Source organism: Siphateles boraxobius, unplaced genomic scaffold, assembly GCF_051911475.1.
Source record: "Siphateles boraxobius isolate OS27281-9 unplaced genomic scaffold, OSU_SipBor_1 5, whole genome shotgun sequence".
NCBI classification, from domain to species: domain Eukaryota; kingdom Metazoa; phylum Chordata; class Actinopteri; order Cypriniformes; family Leuciscidae; genus Siphateles; species Siphateles boraxobius.
Window position 1 is genome coordinate 15,828,770 of NW_027509141.1, and position 22,124 is coordinate 15,850,893.

A 22,124-nucleotide genomic window follows, 5' to 3' on the forward strand; every position below is an offset into this window, starting at 1 on the left:
ACTCCCTCCATTTTGATCTTTTTGCCTGTCTTATTGTCCTTCTTACTACAGCCTGTGCTTGCTTGTATTGAATCAAATGTTGAAAATTATGAGTTCTTTTAACTAGTTTAAATGCCTTATTTCTTTTTTCTTCTTTCTTTCTTTTCTCTACGAAATACTTTTAGTTCCTTTCCTTTGATCTGTTTAATATTTAAATTAAGCCTTTTTTATTTTTGTTTTTAGCATTTATTTTCTCATTCTTAAATGATTTAAAGTTGACTTAATATATACGTGTCTTTATTTCTTCTTTATTCTGCCATTGTAAAATAAATATATTATGTTGTGTTTTACCTGTAGTCATCCCACCACAACTGGGCGCTATATACTGTGCTGGTTTAATGTTACAAGTGGTACTTCCACTGAATGAAATGCTCTTCTCCGTAGCTGCTGCTGGCTGCTGACTAGCCCTTCCACTCTCCCTCTTTAAGTAACGTAAACCATTAATTGAGTGAAAAAGTCCATTCTTATTTTTTTTATGGAATATTGCAGTATTTATCATAAATTATTTATATATAAAGTTGCGGCTGGTCGTCAGTTTAACTGTAAATATTTTTGATCAACATTTTCCACTTATTATGACATTTCTAGCGAGATATTATAGCTAGTCATTAAACATTCTTTTAGTTTCCACCAAAGCTCTCTCTATTTTGCTGTGGATCATAAACCCGTTACGCTGCCACAGAAGTTTGTCCGAAATCAATTTCGTGAGGTACCTTCGTGAGCAGACGTGCAGCAAGGCAGGCAACAAGTCAGCTACCTAATTTTTCGGACGCAAACAAGTGTTAACTTATTTCCTGCCAAACAAACTAGAGTAAATATTCGGTACTATGTAACCTTTGAACTCATGCGTTGTACTGACACAAACTGAAAAATATCATAGCAATTTCGTGAAATTATAAATTACAGAAAAAAAATTGAAATACATTATTAAATTTTATTGTACATATGAAACTATCTGGAATCGTTTAGAGGCTTGTTCGACTTGAACCGGCGCTGCACAGACCGATCGGTTGATGACATCAAAGTACCGCGAGAGCGATTAGAGAGCAGACGGCTCCTTATGCTTTTGAATCGCTCTCGCGGTACTTTGATGTCATCAACCGATCGGTCTGCGCAGCGCCGGTTCAAGTCGAACAAGCCTTTTATTTTTGCGTCTTCAAAAATCACGTGACCCGATGTTGCGTGACTAAACGCGGAAGCGAGACCAGAGTGGAAACGTTTCCCTCATTAAAAGCTTCTTCGGTGCTGCTCCCAAGTCCTCTCCGCTCTCGAAAATGGTTGTGTAAACAGATGGTCTGTAAGACACGTTGACGTCGCAAGCATCGGATATTTCTGGCGGGATATAATTACGTATCTGAGGCCTTAATTAACCGAAGAGTGTCAGCGTTATACGAGGAGGTGTTTGTTAAAAAGTAAACCTAACATACGGGTTCTTCAGAGGAAGCTCGGCTAATTTGTTAGCTTAACGTTACCACTATTAGCAGACGTGCTGTGTTGATATTCTACTTTTCTTTGCTTTGAAACACTCAGCTAAATAGTCTAGGAGATATTTCACTTCCAAACCAGAATAAATATGCTTAATTTTGCTGGTGTGAGTTAGCAAGTTAGTTATTTTGGTTGGGGTGACAGTGGGTGCAGGAGGCCTGAGTCACAATTGCAAGACAAATTGAGCCTAAAACACAACTTAACACTCTGACATGCTCCTCTGGTCTCACGGTACATACACATGATCCGCAGGGGTGTCAACAGCTCTGAAGCTTTAACGTTAGTAGTTTGTTAGATCGCTAGGTTATGACATGGTAGGAGTGGAAGCAGCCTTGCCCACCAACATCCTTACAAAATTCAGAATCTGTTGGGGTGCTTTGTGGTGATCTCTGAAGGTCAGTCCAGTTTTGGTGAACCAGGACCATCATCAGTGTGTGCTGATGTTGTATTGCTGGCCAGCTCAACTGGATCTGCGCAAGTTTCTGTCTGCCTGACCTCAGTTGGTCTTTCTCCTTATCAAGTTACTGAACAACGACCACCATGTCCGACAACCAGGGCAATCTGAACAACAACAACGTCCCACTGAACAACAACAATAACGGAGGGCCGAACCGGATCCGGAACCCCGCGATGAACCAGAACCCCCTAATCAACGTGAGAGACAGACTCTTCCACGCCTTATTCTTTAAGATGGCAGTGACTTATGCTAGGCTCTTCCCACCATCCTTCAGACGAATATTCGAGTTCTTGGTCTTGTTAAAGGTGAGATTTGACATTTTTAATGTGTGTTGAATCTGTTGATCACTTCCAGAAGCCATAAGCACTTTTAGACTGATGTCTTTTTGAATGTTTATCTGTTCTTACCTTTATTTGAAAATTAACCCATGGCTTTAGGTCTTACCTGGCAACTATCATTCCTGTATATGCATTGTATGTTGAACGCGGCATTTTATCCAAATGGACACTATTTACTTTGCTAATGCATGTTCCTGCACTGAATCATCATTGGACGTCATAACAAACTTTGTAATTTTTCATCGAATCTTATTATTATTATAAATATAATCTTTGAAATGACTTCACAGAGACAGTCCCCCTTTACCCTTTTGTTTTTGTGTCCTGTATTATTTGAAAATAACCCATTTTACTTTAATAATATTCAGTATTAATGATGTTTCATGTATATTTATTGCTTTACAAATTAAATAAATGTGTATATACTAATGTTCAAAAGTTTGGGGTCGGTAAAATTGAATAGGCTAAATGTTTTTTGAGAAGTTCTTAAGTTCACCCAGGCTAAATCTAATCAAAAATGCAGTAAAACTGTAATATTGTAAAACATGACTACAAAATGTTTATTTTGGAATATTATAGATTTAAAATAACTGTTTTCTGTTTGAATATTTTTTAAATGTCATTTATTCCTGTGATCGCAGGCTGAATTTTCAGCAGCCATTACTCCAGTCTTTGTGATCCTTCAGAAATCATTCTAAAATGCAGATATGGTGCTCAAACATTTCTTCTTAACAATATTGAAAAGAGTTGTTCTGAATAATGCTTTATTATAGATATATTTTTATAAAAAACATTTATTTTTATCTTTCTATTCATCACATAACACAAATAAATTATATATACATATTTATATAATTTATTTCTTTGTGATTAATAGAAAGTTCAAAAGAAATGCTTTTTAACAAAACAAATAAAATAATAAATAAATACAAATAATTTATAACATACATTTATGTTATAAATGTATTTCTTTTTTTTTATTACTGACCCCAAACTTTTTAACATTGTAAATAAATATAAATAAAATGTAAAATATTTACTCAATTCTGAAATTATTTTAGCTTCACAAAATGTTTAATATCTATTGACAAGGCTGCCATCAGACTTTGGAACTGACACAAGATGCCACAACAAGGTTAGTTGGCCAAGCGTCATGGTTATCAGCCAACGCAGATAATCTTAACACAGACAGATATTGGACGATTAATAAGTCTGAACTGTAAAACAGTGTATTTAAAATTCAAGCGCCTACCTGATCATCTTGGGGGGGAAAAATCCCACAGGAAAGCTTGTCATGGTTACTCAATCATAAACTCAGAAATCACTGTAACAGGTGCACACAGGAATGATGGTATTCAAATGTTGTTGGCATGTAGATCTCCTTCAAGAATTACATGTTAAGTTAGTGAGGCACTCGTGTCTCTCAGCTAACCACAACATATTGTCGCAGTTCATAATCTTGCTCAATTATAAAGCTGTGAAACAATTAAGTTGTAGGAGATTTTTGTTGGCTGACAAATAGGAAAAGTATCCTGAAGGTGTTTAAAATGTTTGACATAATCCAACAAAAATGTTGCATTCACAAATGTGTTAATTGTCTAATTTGACAAAAAAACGTAATCGTGTTTGAAGAACATGGGGAAAAAATGTGTGGCATATTAAACATTTTAATTAAAACAATAAATGTATTTATTCATGCAATATTTACTCAAAATTCACTAAAAATATTTGGAAACAGCAAATTGGTAGATTCTGGATCTGAGCTAACCCACTTTTGCTGTAACATTGCAGTCACAATTAATTAAGCAGATTTTGCCCGACTTTCTGCAATAAACTAAATATGGTAGCATTAGAAATGACTATGATGACAATTTAAAGTATAACAGAACTTTCAAAGGAGTGTGTTTTAAATATCATAAATGCTATCCATGTTATGGAAGTGCTATGTTTAATGCTTTGTTGCCTAAACAGGTTTGTGTGCACATTTGAGTTTTTATTGACTTAAATTTCATGTAATTTGATTGGCAGGCATTGTTTATGCTCTTCATCCTGGCCTACATCCACATTGCGTTCTCCCGCTCTCCAATTAACTGCCTGGAGCATGTGCGGGAGAAATGGCCCCGCGATGGCATCCTGCGTGTGGAGATCCAGCGCAACTCCAGCCGCGCACCCATCTTTCTTCAGTTCTACGAGACGGAGGGAATCCAGGGGCTCGTGAAGGAATCAGAGGAGGACGGAAGTGAAACCAGACAGACAATGGTGCCGGCAGACGCTGAAGAGGAGGAAGAGATGACCATGGAGATGTTTGACAACAGCACAGTACGGGTGAGTTTAACAGGAAAACAAGGATTGAGAGCCAAGCATTAAAAGGAAAAATCAATCACAAATTGAACATTTATTTGACTTATCGTTCCGAACTAATTTGTGGTCATGTTTTCTCTGAAACACTAGAGGAAGAGCTCTTTTCTATACAATGAAATATAATGAATTATTGTGAAAATTAGAGAATATAGCATGCAATATGCCAAACAGTGAAATAACAATCATTTCTATTTTAATTCAATATTTATGTTAACTTATTGTAATTTAAAAGTATATTATAATGTGTCACTTTTATTATTATTATTTATATAACATTAACTCCAACTAATAAGAACTTCAATTGAAATAATTAGTTAAAATAATATAATATGAAATATTATAACTAGGACTGTCCACGTTAACGAGTTAACGCATACACACGTGTAATTGCCTCATTTACATCACACAGTTAACTTCGTTTGAAACTACATTTCTCAGCTGGATAAAGCAAACCAGCGTTTCGCTAGTAAAGTTTTAATGGATGAGGATTGTATTGTAATCAGGGTAAAGACGATTGCAGTGATGTAAAGGAGTTGTAGAGTAAGCATGCGTCAGTCCGTTATATTGATGTGCAAACAAACCGTTTATGTGACCTCTCGACTTACTCATCGCACATTGTATTTTAGGGCTGCAACAACTAATCGATAAAATCGATTATAATCGATTATGAAAATCGTTGTCAACGAATGTCATTATCGATTAGTTGGTCTGCTTACGTCACGGGGAGCGTTTACTGGTACGCACACACACGCAAGGTCTCTTTCCCTCAGGCGCTCTGCCGAGCGCGCGCAACACGGTTTGGAGCAGTCTCGCATGCGCGCTCTTGCTTGCGCGCTCTAGATTTCGGGAGTTTGAACTAATTCGCGGGCATCAGGGAGCCGCAATCAATATGCGGGAGACTCCCGGGACTTCCGGGATGTCTGTATTTTGTCTCGAGCATCAGGTTGTGCAATCAGTTCGCTCGCAACGTAAGTGATGGATTAAAATAGCGCTACCGCAGAAATAGGTTAAATTAAAACGGTGTTTACAAAGTGAAGCATTAAATACAAAGGCAGTTAATAACAGCAGCAGTAAAATATTGTTTTTTAGTCACTGTACTCAGTGGTTTTCAGCGAATGCTTGTGCACTAATGCATAATTTCTCCTGTCCTTTACTCAAGCCTGTTAGCTTGCTGGGTAACGTTACCTCCATTCTGTTCTCTTTTTATAGCATTTGTCTACTAAGTTTTAATTGTTTTTCAAACACGATCTACTGCGGCTCTACATTCACACAATTGTTTTCAGTCTTTCTATATTTATTTAATCAATTTATCCTTATATTATATTCTTTTATATATTATATATATAATATATATTATATTCTTTATCCTTATATTCCTTATATATAATTAATTTTAAATAAAAATTAAATGAATTATATATTTTAGATGTTTTTAGTTTGTTTTTAGTTCAGATATTCACATCTGTACAACATGTCTGTGTAAATTTGTTTTAACAAAAATTGTGTTAAAACACAATATGTTGGATATAATTTTTTTTAACAATAATCATGTTTGTCAACTTGCCATCAGCAATTATCATTAAAAACAATGCAAATATTGATATCAGTAAAACTCAATGTGTGGCTTTTGCACTTTTTAAAGTACACTTTTACACATAAATACCCTGATTTACGGTTTTATTTAGTTATAATAAAAAAAAAATCTAATTTAATTTCTATCCGATTAATCGAAAAAATAATCGTCCGATTAATCGATTATCAAAAATAATCGTTAGTTGCAGCCCTATTGTATTTATGCTTATGTGCTTATTCTGAATGTGTGTGGAAACAATGACACATTTCACGTTTTCTTTCATGAAGATATAACCGACTATGTTTACCAGAATAATCCCCAAGATGACGTTTTTACATAATTTTGTAAGAATTCATCTGTTCAAGCGCAAGACGTGAAGCAGAATTAAATTCAATTTGGGCGCTGTCTATGCACAGTTTTCTGGCGCACGCTTCGGATGTTTGTATTCACTAAATTTCTTGACCTGCAAATATCCTGTAATACTGTAGGAAACCACTCATTATACATAAATAAATGAAACGGTTCATGTTTTACGTACATGTACGAGTTAGTTTTAATCCAAATGACGCATATGTGCTGCTGAGTGAACAATCAGCAACCAAGAGCATGCTTACAGAAGTGCGCTCACTCTCTGTCTCTCTCTCTGTGTCTGTGCTCCTGCATGCTTAATCCACTGCGCGTTTTCCGCGTATCAGCTCACGCACCACAGCTATATAGATATTGCTATTATTTGTATAATATTCCACTAATTAGACGGCCTTCTCTTTTATCTCCATTATACTCTCTGTTGTCAGTGTTTCTTTGCCTGGACACAAACTCTGTGCACACTCTACGTGCTATCGGTTGTTGGAGTACACGAGCACAGTATCAGGTCGATACTGGTGTTGGTATCGGTGCATCCCTACTTGCACCTACTGGATATAGAAAATGATGACAAAATGAACGTGTTAAACGAGATAAATTGTGTATGCTTAATTTCACGATAAGTGTGCAATTAACTGCGATTAATCACAGAGAAAAAAATGTATTTATAATAAATATAACGTATAGTAAATACATCACTTTTATTATTATTTTAGAAAATGTATTATATATAATATTAACCATCATAGTTAATTATTAACTATCAATTTAAATCATCCTCAAACAAGTTAAATGGACTCGTGCTTTTTTTTTCTTTTTTTTGACAGATCTCTATAAGCCGTCTTTGTATAGTAAAGAGTAGGATGAATATTCTAAAATATTTTTGTTTAAGCTCCTTCCAGCTATTTTCTATAAAATTATGTAGAATTAATTCATGTGAAATTAATAGAATAGCATGCAGTTGCCTAACAGTAAATCAATATACTTTTTAATTTGTATATTATTTAATTAAAATAATTATAATTTTATTGGTTCTAATGATATATTATATACTACATCTGCTACTACTAATACTCATTATAACCACCTTATTATTATTTTAACTTCCAAGTTATATAGTTTGTGTGTATCCTGACATTAAGCACTTTTGTCAACTGTTGTTGTTTTTAAATGTGCTATAGAAATAAATTTGAACTGATTAGAAACTGATTAGATTTGAACTGAAATAGTATTATTTAATAGAATTTATTATATATAATAATAACTACACAATTTCAGTTTGGTCCTCACACAAGTTGTAATTACATGAATATTCTTGATAATGATGGGTGCTTGGAATGTCATGATGGTCAGTAAATTATACAATAGAATTTTTGTAAGTCATTCCATCAAAAAGGCCACCCTTCTCCAGATCTTTCTGACAGTTCTCTCTCTTTCTCTCTCGCTCTCTCTCTCGCTTTCTCGCACGCAGTTTGAGCTGGACATCGAGCCGCGGCTGAATCCATCGATGAGTGGCGGTGTTCATGGCTCCAGCCTGAATGAATCCCAGGATCTGTCCTTCAGCCAGGCCCCCTCTAAAGGTATGCAGCCGCTGAGGGAGACTGTCTCCGAGATTGAGATGCTAACTCGAGCAGGTAAACATCTCAAATATGCCCCACTCCGTAGCCATCTGGTCCTTCTCCTCTTCCTCCTGTGTGAATTCATTCCCTCTCCTCCCTCCATCCAGTGCAGCCCTCCTCGCTTCCCCTGGTCAGATTTCCTTTCTATTCCCACATTCCTTTATGACCTTACCCTTTTCTAAGGCCACAAGTGCTGCGTCACACACCATTGACTGTAAGATGTAGTATATAAGTGTCCCTAATTCAGTAGAGTACAAATTAGTTATTTTGTGTAATATACACAAAGTTGTTCCAAACCTGTTTGAATTTCTTTCTTCTTTTGAACACAAAGGAATATATTTTGAAGAATGTTTGTAACCAAGCCGTTGTGGGCACCATTGACTTCCATATTATGAAAAAAAATACTATGGAAGTCAATGGTGCCCCACAACTGTTTGGTTACCCATTTTCTTCGAAATATCATCTTTAGTGTTCAACAGTGAAAGGTACTCATACTGGTTTGGAACAACTTGAGGGTGAGTAAATGATGAAAAAATTTTCATTTTTGGGTGAACTATTCCTTTAAAAGGACATTTATGAAACATTTTTATTTTGCATATTACATATTTTTCTGTAACTAGAAAAGATTGATGACAATATAATCAGTGTATATATTTTTAGTTTTAATATAGAAACTTTATTACATTTTACCATTGGGGTGAAGTGACAGATTTTTAGATTAATGGTCGAACTTCTGAATTCAGTGAAATGTTGTCAGCATTGATCAGTGTTTGTTTTTGTGCAGTGTGGCCCCAAGAAGAGTATATTGTGGAATATTCTCTGGAATATGGTTTCCTTCGGCTGTCCCAGGCCACACGTCAGCGACTCAACATCCCTGTTATGGTGGTGACCCTGGGTGAGTATATCACACCTTCCAGAACATCAACAGAAAACCTGCCCATACCCACAATCCTTTTTCCCCCACAAAATAGAATATTCTTCGTAATGTTCACCCAAATTTTTTAATTGTAGTTATTTACTGGCCTTCAAAAAAAAAAAAAAAAACAACTCACCCTCATGTTTTTCCAAACCTGTATGGCTTACTTTCTAAAGCAGAACACACAGTATGGTGTTTTGAAGAATGCTCAGTTCCCATTGATTTCCACTTAGAGCTGCACGATTATGACAAAAATTATAATTGCCCATTATTCCCTTGAAATTGTAATTGCGATTATTAATTATGATTAACACAATTTACATTGAATATATATAGGCATATTATAATAAATGTTTACACAAAAATTGTTAACACACACACAAGTACTGTCCCCCTTTACTTAACATACACATAAATTGTAAGAATGACTCATTGTAAAGAAAAACATTAGGACTATGCCAAAGCAATTAAATAGCAGTCCCAAACTAGTTTTTGTTAGTACAATGTTGATATGAGCCACCACAGTCATTTAAAAATATAAAAAATAACACAAAGTGAAAATAAAGTGGCATTTTGGGGTTATGGAAACGACACTTACGATGGTAAATACACAATACTAACAAGTGCTGTTAATGAAACGGCTCCTGGTGAATAGAATGAAAATCATACCTGCATGCAAATCCTTCTCAGCTAACACGTGATTTATTGGTATTTTACTTTTATTCCGTGACTTACTAATTTACATTGTAAATACGTTGCATGCTCGTAGTTTCTTTTGCGCTTTATACTGTGAAGCGATACACAGCGCGCGCCGCCGCATTTTCGCGTTCAATTGAAGAGTGCGCGCTATGAGCACAGTATAACGGCTGACAGCTGTAAAGTATGTTTTTCTGAGGTGAAAGACTTTTGATTTCAGCGTACACTTACGTCACTGCCTGGTATGTCATATTGTGCTGGGTTTTCTGAAGTAGCAGTGATTCGCCTCATAACATAATTATGCTCTAAACACACACACGCAGAGTGGATTTTCTTTTGTAATCGCGGCTTTGAACGATTACGTAATCGTGGCATCCGTAATCGCAATTAGAAATTCGATTAATTGTGCAGCCCTACTTCCACTGTATTTTTTCGTCCACACAATTGAGGTCAATTGATAATATAAACATGTGATTATGTCCCTTAACACCCCCAGTCCTCATTGCATTTCATTGTAATGAATAGGGTTGCTGGATATTCTTGAGAAAGTCACTTTTGTTTTTCATGGAAAGGTCATACAAGTTTTCAATGATACGAGAGTGTGTAAAATACCATAACAATTAAATTTTTTTGGTGAACTGTTCCAGTAAGACAAACATACAGGGGTTGGACAATGAAACTGAAACATCTGGTTTTAGACCAAAACAATTTATTAGTATGGTGTAGGGCCTCCTTTTGCGGCCAATACAGCATTAATTCGTCTTGGGGATGACCGATACAAGTCCTTCACAGTGGTCAGAGGGCTTTTGAGCCGTTCCTCTTCCAGAACAGTGGCCAGGTCAATATGTGATGCTGGTGGAGGAAAATGTTTTCTGACTTGCTCAGCCCATTGCAGCCCAAACCATCACTGATCCTGGGCAGCAACAGTCTGGATTTGAAGCCTCATTGGGGCTCTTCCACACCGTAACTCTCAAAGATGTGGGAATGACAGAAATAGTGGACTCATCAGAGAACAATACATGTTTCACATTGTCCACAGCCCAAGATTTGCACTGTTGGCACCAATAAAACCAACATTTGGCATTGGCACGAGTGACCAAAGGTTTGACTATAGCAGCTCGACCATGAATAGTCTCTGTGGAGCTTCAGACGAACAGTTTTGGTTGAAACAGGAGAGTCGAGTTCCGCATTTAATTCTGCAGTGAATTGGGCAGTTGTGGTTTTATGTTTTTTTTGATACAATCAGGGTTAGTACCTTGAAATCCCTTTCAGACAGATTCCGGTTGCGTCAACAGTTACTCCTGTTGGATGGGGTTCGTCCTATGTGGTGGTATGCCATCATTACCCTGGATAGGATACCATAGCTTTCGATACACCGCAAAGACTTGCTGTCCATGTTACAGATCAGCCAGTAAGACGCACACCAAAACTTTATCCTCTTTTGAACTCTGATTTGTCTCCCATTATGTTGTGTGGATTGCAATATTTTATGTACAGCTGTGGTATTGCTCTGCTGATTCAACCTTCAAACTTCTGCTGTTCTATTGTCCAATCCCTGTACTTAACTTTTTTTTAAGAAATGCATAGTGTCAGTTAGTACTGTTGTGTAGTAATCAGAATCTCTCTGGGTCTCTCTGCAGACCCCATGAAGGATCAGTGCTTTGGAGATGGGTTCAGTCGCTTCCTCCTAGACGAATGCCTGGGTTATGACGATATCCTGATGTCCAGTGTGAAGGCTTTAGCAGAGAATGAGGAAAATAAAGGTAAATTAGAAGTTCTCTCTCTAAAAAAAAATGTTGTTTTGATGATGATGGTATAACTATGACATGAGAATGTGATTTTCTTGTTTTTAGGGTTCTTGAGAAATGTGGTCTCTGGAGAACACTACCGTTTTGTCAGTATGTGGATGGCTCGTACCTCGTACCTAGCAGCCTTTGTAATCATGGTTATCTTTGTGAGTACTTTTACTTTACTGCCTCTGCACTACAGACTAGAGTGCTTGTTAGTGATTGGATTGTAAGTCTGATGTCATCACATTAGTTCAGTTTCTGTATTTAGGTAATTAGTCCTCAATTTGTTCATTCCCATGAATTTTTGTAAGTGGAACATTAGGTGAAATTTTAACAATGTTCTAGTTACTTTTTTCCCCACACAATTACAATGAATGTTCATTTAAATATCCTAAAAAGTGGCCCATGTGCAATATTCTGAATTTTCTTTTATACGATTGCTTTAGGTTGGAAGCTTGTGACATAATCATTAGTGAGTTTGGGGAAAGAATGATTTATTCACGAACTTGCAGTACAGTAGATAACCTAAATTTTGGTCTGTTTTTCACTCGACTCACATTATCATATAACTTCAGAAAGCTCAGCATATGTTGCACAAGTCACATGGACAACATTTAACATGAAATGGGTTTAATGCTTTTTGGAGCTTGATAGTCCTGTGTTGTAATTCACCATTCATCAGGATATTCTTCCAAAATAGACTTTTTTAGGATTCATTAAATATAGAAAGTCTTGTGGGTGGGTAAATGATGACAGACCTGTCATTTTTGTGTGAACTATTCTTTTGAGTCACTTGGAACATGGAGAGATGAGTCTCGAAAATGTTAATACGACACTGAAAATCAAATGGAAAAATTCCATCATCCACAAGTCTTTTTTTTTTCTCTTTCAGACTCTGTCCGTTTCCATGCTGCTGCGGTACTCGCACCACCAGATTTTTGTCTTTATAGGTAGGCTTCCATCAGCCACTCAGATCTTTACCACTGCATCAGCATCTATGATCATGTTCCAAGAAGTTCATAAAAAAGACAATTTTTAAAAGGTCCATCTCTCTGATTTCCTCTGTCTCAGTGGATCTTCTCCAGATGTTGGAGATGAATATGACCATTGCCTTCCCTGCCGCCCCTCTTCTCACTGTCATCCTAGCTCTTGTGGGTAGGTAGAGATCACTGCAGGGGTTTTGGAAAGATGTTCTCATATCTGTTTATGTCTCCTATCAACTTGATGCCTGATCTGTTAATTTATTGACTTCATACTATAATCACATGATAGTTTTTTATCAAAACATTTTATGAAGGTTGTTTAAACTGCAATGACTCATTTCGATCCTGTCTGTAGGGATGGAGGCCATCATGTCTGAGTTTTTCAATGATACAACCACTGCCTTCTACATCATCCTCATTGTTTGGTTGGCGGACCAATATGATGCCATCTGCTGTCACACCAACACAAGCAAGCGCCACTGGCTTAGGTATGTTACCTCACCAACACAGGTAAATGCCAATGGCTCAGACTCTTCTGATGTTTTTCGTTCGTTTTGCATTTGCATTTATGTATGTGGTAATACACTTTTATATAAAGTGTCTTGTATTGCATTGAAGATATACATTTGATCAGTTCATGCATTCCCTGGGCAAGGGACTGTGGCAATGCTAGCTCCATTCTCTACTGTTTGAGCTAAGGAAAGCTGCAGATGTTTACAGCTTGATTAGTTTCACACAGACTTGAATTAATTGATTGAATACTCATTGCTTAATAGGGCCCTATAAACTTCCGTTTTATTTTTGCCCAAATTTCATTTAACCTTTTTCAAAATTATTATTTTTTTCTTTTCTTTTCACTTTAATGGTTAATGTAATTAAAAAGCATGTTTAATTAATTGAAATCATTAAACTTATACAATTTAACAGCAATTTATTAAAAGTTAAACAAAAAAAAACAAATTTTTGAGACCCTATGAATACTAAGTTTATCCCAACTTGTGTTCGTTAATTTTTTTTTTTAATTCTATTTTATTAATCAAAAAGAATGTCTAATCAATTGAATTCATACAAATTTAATAACTTATTTCAAATAATTCTTCTTTTCATCAATAATTGGGCTCTATGAAGCATTTATTTTTATTTATTTTTAGAGGACATTCGTTGTTATCTGTTTTAATTTTCCTGGATTTATGATTTAATACAAATTTATCAAAAAAAAGTGATAATCAAAATGGCTTAACACATTAAAAAAAGATTATATAAATTTGTAATGTAATCAAATGAAAATTAAACTGCCTTTATTGGCAAACAAAGTGCTGTACAACAGTGGTTTACTGTTCAAATATAAGCATGGAAGACAAATTGTGTGTATTCCTTAGTTGTCTTAATTTTATTATTATTATTATTATATAATTACTTTGAGAGGTATATTCTGCTGTACAATAGCAATATACATTGTGCTCCAAATTATAATGCAAGTGACATATCACTGTGATTGCACTATAATACACATTCAGATTTTAGATTTTTAAAGAAATTGTTTGTTTTATTTCTAATATCTTTTTAGATAACTGGAATCAATCTCAGGCAGGTTCGTTAAACAGTTTGCCAGGTCTATTTGGGTAAATGGAAAAGCTTCTTAAAGAGGTTGTTCCACATTATTAAGCAAGTCACAGTTCTCATGCAACATGGAAGAAAGATCTTTCTGAAGATGAAAAGCATGAAATGCTTCAATGTCTTGTAAAAGACATGAAAACAACTGATATTTTGTGAAAAGTGAATAGAAATTGTCGAACTGTCAAAAGATTTGTCAGTGATTTAGAGCACAGAACTCGGTCAGATAAAGACTTAAGGAAAGTTTCTGTCCAACTAATTAATTGTATTAATAGGGCAGCTATTAAAAAAACCCACTGTTGAGCAGGAAACGGGTATTTGAAGCCACTGGTGTCTCTGGAGTCCCAAGAACCTCTCCATGCAGGCTGGCAGTTGTGTATAAAGTTGCATTTCAGCCACCCCTGACCAATGCTCACAAAGAGAAACATTTACATTGGGCTTTGAATAGGGGTGTGCAAAAATATTCAATCTGTAATTATTATTCGAACTTTGCCGTCCGTAAATGTAGTGAAATCTTAAAGTACGCAAATTAAAACTCACAGTTATAACTGAATACACTGGGTGGTGCTGTTGAGCTTGTTACAAGTTGATTATATTTGATCACAGAATATCATCATCTGCCTCTAGGCAGAGCAAAGTATGGAATTACATTGATCAAAATTATTACTTTTGATCAAATGGATCAACATGTTGTGTGGAAACATTGTCGGTCATTGTATAGTTATCAAAAATATCACAACCATGAAATCCAAACACCAGTCGAATGAGGAAAGACAGCTGTCCATCACTGCATTCACAAGTAGATAATATGATAGCAAAATGATCTCACGACATATGCTTCCTTTAAGTTTCGAGGAGAGGGGTTTAAGGACAGAAAACACTAGCCTCCGCTCTATTTCATTTTCCTTCAGTACTACGTCTGGGATTGCGCTGTAGACTTTGGTTTTCTCTGATCAATTTTTTACCGGGCCAATCAGCGAACAGAGGGAGTGGCTGAGAACGATGACGTTGATGTCGACTCGTGCGTTATTTTGAGTTGTAGTTCAAAATAAGAAAGATGCGAGCGAAGCCATTGTGTCCGTTGTGGCAACGCTGCCGAATATCAAGAAGTTAAAGCCGGAGCAAGAACAATCTTTGCTTAGTTTTGTGTTTATGGCCATCCTCCCACGGGGTTCGGGAAAAGACATATGTCACGACCAAACGTCAGCGATTGGTTATGGCAGATAGAGTGACTCTGGGCAGATCCAATAGTTTTAGACTTCAATAGAGTACCCGCCTACAAGGAAGTTAACGCTTGTCAATGGAGCGGTGCCAGACTCTCTGTACAAATGAAATGTACGAGAGTCTGGTAGAACCAGGCTAAGAAAACACAAAGTACCGTAAGAAACTTCGCTGAGCACACTGTCATCTTTGTGTCCCTGCAACGTCTGTCAGTGGAGCGCGTTTTCTCTGCACCCGGCCTTATTGTTTTCAGGCTGAGGAGCCAACTTTCACCCGATCATGTGGATATTCTTCTTTTTTTCTCAACATGAACATGTGAAACAATATAAACACGATAACTATATGCTGACTCAAGTGTATACTGTATGCAAGTTCTGCCGCAGTCTGCATTATTAGCTTTATTTTCCTTTTTCTCTGCTTCAGCTTAAATGCTTTTGTTCTGTTTTTTTTGTTTACACACATAGTTTAATGTTTTCAACTAAAAGAAAATCTCAAGATATAATGTAAGCTTGTGTATATTTGCTAATCATAAGCTTGTTCAGAGATGGTGGCAAAAAACGTAATGATTAATAAAAGAAGTCTTTCTTGTTAAACCTCATTCAAATAAGTGTAGATTCAAATATTTTTTTTTTTTAGGAGCCCAAATATTTGAATACAATATATTTAGAAAAATGCTCATCCCTAGTTTTGAAATATATGAAGACTCATTTTAAAATAGTTTTAATCACTGACTAATGCCATACTACAATGGGGGGTCTAGATCAGGGATGGTCTAGATCAGGGATGGTCCTGCAGAGTTCAGCTCCAACTTCCAACCAAAGTGAACTCTACAAAACAGTCGCAATTTAGATTCGATGTTGCCTATCCCTGGTCTAAATGGATAGATGGATTTCTGGAGGATTGGTGAATGGCAACCCCCTTCCAACAATACTGTGACATCAGCATGGGTGATGATTAGGACTGGAATATTGGGAAGTGAGATGGAATGTCCCTCTAGGGTCTCTGAGGGTGTCAAAATGACTTTTGCAATACATGTATGTGGAGTTTATAACTGACCATTTCTCCGATGGTATAAAAAGAAGAATAGTGTCTTCTGAAATAAAAGCATTCTCGGGCAGGACAACACACTATCCCATGCTGCAAAAAACAATTTGGTATAGGGGTGGCAGAAATGCCACTCCAGCGGCTTCAAATAGCTGTTTGCTGCTCAACAGTGGCTTTTTTATTATAGCTGCCCTTTTAATACAATGCCTTTAGATAAAATCTTTTATCTAAAATCTTAGATCACAAATCTTTTGATAGTTCGATGATCTCTATTCAGATTTCACAAAATATTAGTTTTTATGCCTTTTGCAAGACATTGCACTATTTCATGCTTTTCATCTTCAGAAAGATTTTTCTTCCTCCCCATGTTGCATGAGAACGGTGACTTGCTTAATGTGGAACAACCTCTCAAAGTAGGTTTTCCATTTACACAAGAAGACCTGGCAAACTGTTTAACCGACCTGACTTAGATTGATACCAGTTATCTAAAAAGATATGAGAAATAAAAAAAACAATTTCTCTGAAAAACTCAAATCTAAATGTTCATTGCACTGTAATTCTACTAATATGTCACTTGCATAATAATTGCATAATAGTTTTGAACACACATTTTATTTTGATGGGTCGTTAAGACCTTTGAGGGTTTTTTTCTTCTGAAATTAAATGGTGAAATGCTCGTGAAGTGACTCTGAGCAACTTTAGAGATGAAATTCATGTGGACTGTAATGTTGATGGCAGACACTGAAAACACCATAAGCATCACACATTGTTGAGTATGTGTAGTTGACAAAACCACACCATTAATTTACATAGAGACATGCACACTTCATATTTAAATATGAACGTCTTTTTGCAGTTTAATATTCTCAGACAGTAGTGCAAATCTTGATTTATTTAAGTTTACAGCCCTATTTTTGATTTATGCATCCAAAATTTGTCTTAACTTCATTTCACGTTATACAGTAAATTTCATTTTTATGACTGGATTACGCGATTCTGTCTTTTTCAGCCTTGCGGAAATCATAAGGCCCTAGCTTTGTAAACAAAGATTTTTGGAAATGAAGCCGGCCTTTCCACTATCTCCAGCATTCACAATCACTCCATGCTCCACACATCTCCCGTACTACTATCCTTTGGAAATGGTCTGTTGCTTGTTGTTTATCGGAGATAGGGAAATGGCGACTATAGGTTGAGTCTACTCCGATCAGCCTATTAAAAACTGAACTGAAGTGGTGTATATTATCTCTGTTCCAAAACTTAGTGAGCTGCCTACCTATACATCATAGGTATGCAGCTGATAAGTAAGACAAGTTAGCTTTTTTGTTTGATTAATACAATTATCTGAATTGTTCTTTGGCATAAACTACAGTAGTCAACATTTGAAGTGGATCATATGTTCTTCTTTTTGTCTTAGTACAACTTTGATGAACTTTTTTGATCCACTTCAAATGTTGACTAATGTACATCAGAATTATTTTTAGAAGTCCTTGTCCTAGTCATAGAAGTTCATTGGTCGAAGAGAGTGGGACCAAATTCTTTATGCCTTGAAGTATGTTGTTAATTTAACAAGTAGATAGAGGGTGATGTTAGTCGCAACGTAAGGAATATTGTTTCTGGGTCCGCGCCTCTACTGTCAAAGCATAAAAAGAGGTTTATGAGCACTATTTATTCATATCACACATTTATGCTGAACATTTAAAACCTCATCTAAAGCATCTCTTGTGCTGTTTTGCAGGTTTTTTTATCTGTATCACTTTGCCTTCTATGCGTATCATTACCGCTTTAATGGCCAGTACAGCAGCTTGGCTCTGGTCACTTCCTGGCTCTTCATTCAGGTGTCGTATTTCAGATTTTTTAATGTAATTGGGAAATCTGTGGATTTGGATGGAATTGTTTGTAGCTCATGGGCTTTTTCTTTTTCTTCTTCCACAGCACTCAATGATCTATTTTTTCCACCACTATGAGCTGCCGGCCATCCTGCAACAGATCCGGATCCAGGAGATGCTGCTTCAGAACCAGCAAGTGGGCCAAGGAAACCAGACTGCATTGCAGGATAATCTTAACAACAACACTAGCAATGCTGCACCTGCCGGCCAGGGGAACGCAGCCGCTAATGCGAATGTTAATGGCCAGGACCGGCAAGCCAATCAGGAACAACCTCAGCTTGAAACCCACAATGGATTGGTGGTAAATCCCGGGCTGTCCATCGACCCATCCAGTTCTGACCTCGACTGGATGGCTGAGATTGCCATTGGCCCAGACGCTCTGACCGTTACACACCTGGGCGACTCTCTTTTGGAGCCGGGAGGGATTCAGCAGCCAATGTCGTCCGGGGCAGGTGTAACAGAGCTGTATAGTCTTAGCACAGCAGGAGAGAACCAAGACGGAAACATTAGCGCGGCCAATGCTCCTGCGGTTGACATAAAGGGCCGGGGTTGTGCTCAGGGTCTGGGGCCCCCTGGTGGCGGAGGTGGGCAGGTAGAATCTGAAACGAATCCAACTTCCTCTACAATGACCTCACTCACAGACTGCAGGGTTGCAGAAATGTGCATGGGTGCCACAGACTGGGACGACAAGGCAAAGAACAAAAGCGAGAGCTCGGACTCTCAATCCGCCCCGGCTTGAGTTGGGCACTCAGTCTCCCCCATTCGGAACAAATGAATCCACGCTCTGCAGTCGCCACCCCTCTCTGTAAATTAAACCAGAAGGCATCAAGAGGAGAAGCTGTGATGGAGCTTTATTTAATTATTTAATAACATCCTGGAAACCTCCAACGTGAACATGAGGAGGGCAGAGGCAGACTTCCGCCATCTAGTCATATTCTTAAGAGTATAGTGAAATACGCAGTGAATTGTCAAAATGATGCCATGTTGTGAGGGTGTGATCATTTGGAGACTTTACATGTGAATTATTTTTTCTTTTTTTTTTTTAGATGATTGGAGCTTTTAATACAGGGAGTATTCAGTTCGCAATGTGATGTATCACTCAATTATGGTACTTTTTGTGGCTCTGGATTATACAGCTACAGGTGTCAGCAAGGACGCACGAGCGGCAATCTTGCTTTAAATCCAAATACAAATCACATCTTGTGCGAGGGTTATTTTGGCTGTCTTTCCATTCCTCTAATAATAACATTAACGCTGCATACTTACAGCAGTGAAGATTCATTTAGAATGACGTTTTGGTCCCTACTACTTTAGATCACTACAACAAGACACCAAAATGTTCCTTATCTAGCTCATGCCGCTGTGTTCAGGTATGCTATTATCATATGCATGGAGCAGTTTGACCACTGAATTTGATGCTATTCATGGTCAGAGTGCTCTGATGTTGATATATAGGTTGGACTGCCAGTCAAAGAAGTGGGCAGGTGACGACAGAATCCTTATACTCGGAATAAGTCCTCCTTCAACATGATCCTCTTTGAAAACTGTCATGGGGTCATTTCTGTGTTTGCTAATCCTCATCAAGAGACATTTGTTCTTGTGATTAGTTTAGGCAGACGTTTTCGTCTTTTGCACGATCTCATCAGAGTCTTTGGTTTTTCTTCAGGTCAAGTCTGGCTTTGAGAGAGAGGGTGTATAGATTATTGCCTTATGCTTCTAAAACCGAACATTAACCTTGTATTTCCATCTTTAGGAAGTACATTGGTGTCGATAGCCTTACCAGAGGCTTCAAAGCCAGTAGAGAAAAAAAGTCATGGGACAGGACAACTGAAGCAAGAGTGAACTTGTCGTTACTTTTAACAGATATTATTTAGAATGAGACGTAAGCAGTGAATGTCAGACTGTTATATTCACAGCTTTGCGGCCCTTCAGCTAAAGTCACTGATCCCGGAGTCCATTGTCTTTTCATATTCTGCTTTTGTAGTGGTTTGTCCATGTGTTTGACTTGAGAAGATTGGTGGCTTTCCAATGACAGGACAAGTTTGTTGATCTACATGACCATGTGTAAAATCTTTACTAAAAGTAAGAGAACAAATAAAGAAATATCTTGTGTTGTGACAGGACTGTGGGCGGGGGAAGGTCATTTAAAGGCTATGCAACAATATGGCACAAAGTTTTTTTTTTTTTTTTTTTTAATTCAAATTGTGCAATATTTTGTGAGGCTCAGATCCATAAAGGATTCCAGGTCTAAAAGAGTGATTTATGGTTTTATGATCAGTTCCTCATTATTATATTTTTTTTTTCCTGTGCCTATTTGCCATTGTCAGAGGAAGCGGATGATTGTAGTGTTTAGATTGTGTAGGATGTCTAGACAGAATCTGGAATGAAAAATTTTCAGTTCTGTGATAAACTCGATTCCATGTCATTCAAATGTATTTAACTGTAATGTTTAAAAAAAACTGCATAAAGAGACAAAATTAATTTCCATTTTGAACCTATGTTTGTGGTTATTTTTTTATATCTTTCAGGCATGTTCTATGAATAGGGTACATTGTTTTAATTTTACAAACCAACATTTGATTTCAGTTGAAATTTTTAATTTAGGCTTTTAAATTTGCAACGCTGTCACCTCCATTTTAAAGTGATATCGATATACACTAAATGGACAAAAGTACTGGGACACGCCTCTTCATTATTGAATTCAGGTTTTTCAATCAGACTCATTGCCAAGGGTGTATAAAATCAAGCTTCTATTCATGGAAACTGTTTACAAACATCTGTGAAGAAAATGGGTCGAGGAGCTCAGTGAATTCAAGTGTGGGATTGTGATAGGATGTCGCCTTTGCAATAAATCTGTTAACAAAATTGATCGTGCAGGGGCCTGTCCCATGAAGGTAGCTGAACAAACTCGGGGTTACAGGATTAGTTTTGAGTTGACAAAACCGAACCGATGCAATCAGGCTTTATTGGTACCATGACGCAGCTCATCAACTTTCTCTGTCAACTCAGGCTTTGATCTTAACTTATGATTAATCCACGAGCGCGTGCACATAAAAGAGTGACGTGGGCACTGAACAACCAATCGCGTTCGAAATGGATAGAGCGAGAGCTATATATTTTTCCGCGCAGGAGCAAGAGATAATTATTCAAAAATATGAAGAATATAAAAGTGTTTTTCAAGCACGCAGTAACACTGTATCTGCTGCCAAAGCAAGAGAAGATTCTTGGAGGAAGATTGCTGATTGCGTTAGTGCGTAAGTTAAACAATTAATGTAAAATGATGTAATCATATTAAAAATGTATTCAATGCTAAAATAAACATGTGTGTATTCGTGTTGATATACATGCATGCATGCATACTGTACATACGTGTGTGTAGATGTATGTAAAATGTGAATGTATAGGCTATTCCTAAGAAAGATTGATATTCATATATTTTTAGATGCAACCCCAACTCCAAACGTTCTTGGCAGCAGATCAAGACAAAATATAAAAATATAATTCAAAGTGGTGAGTATTTACCACAACCTTTTATTATTTTTGTGAACATTTATTCATAAAAACTTGTTTGCAGCAAACAGAAAAAAATGTGAAATCAGGAAAACTGGGGGAGGGCCACCTCCTCAAAATTACACTGTGGCCGAGGAGTTGGCGCTGAGTAATAATAAGGGACGGCCGATTATGGATGGCATTGCAAGTGCTGTACAGTCTGACCCTGGTGCTGGCTCCTCGAAGCAAG

At 36.9% G+C, this 22,124-nt stretch overlaps 1 protein-coding gene across 4 annotated transcripts; it reads left to right on the forward strand.

Annotated features, from left to right (window-relative positions):
• The first annotated feature begins 1,223 nt into the window (after positions 1 to 1,223).
• Positions 1,224 to 20,872, forward strand: tmem259 (transmembrane protein 259). 4 transcript variants are annotated; one of them, XM_077202916.1, is made up of 12 exons: positions 1,259 to 1,919; positions 2,046 to 2,286; positions 4,348 to 4,644; positions 8,088 to 8,250; positions 9,020 to 9,130; positions 11,488 to 11,610; positions 11,701 to 11,801; positions 12,530 to 12,587; positions 12,709 to 12,792; positions 12,976 to 13,108; positions 18,235 to 18,334; positions 18,432 to 20,872. In XM_077202916.1, the coding sequence occupies exons 2-12, from the start codon at positions 2,065 to 2,067 to the stop codon at positions 19,122 to 19,124; spliced, it is 2,085 nt and encodes a 694-aa protein (XP_077059031.1). In that variant the 5' UTR covers positions 1,259 to 1,919; positions 2,046 to 2,064; the 3' UTR covers positions 19,125 to 20,872. The 4 variants fall into 4 exon arrangements, with proteins under 4 accessions (XP_077059030.1, XP_077059032.1, XP_077059031.1 ...); XM_077202918.1 differs by having other exon boundaries at positions 8,088 to 8,196; XM_077202915.1 differs by having other exon boundaries at positions 1,224 to 2,286.
• The last annotated feature ends 1,252 nt before the right edge of the window (positions 20,873 to 22,124 follow it).

Excerpts from the sequence above, each read along its gene's own strand:
- tmem259 (XM_077202915.1), top strand. The coding sequence starts at position 2,065 with ATGTCCGACAACCAGGGCAATCTGAACAACAACAACGTCCCACTGAAC. Across the intron at positions 4,645-8,087 it reads TTGACAACAGCACAGTACGG|TTTGAGCTGGACATCGAGCC; the intron begins GTGAGTTTAACA and ends TCTCGCACGCAG. Across the intron at positions 8,251-9,019 it reads TGAGATGCTAACTCGAGCAG|TGTGGCCCCAAGAAGAGTAT; the intron begins GTAAACATCTCA and ends GTTTTTGTGCAG.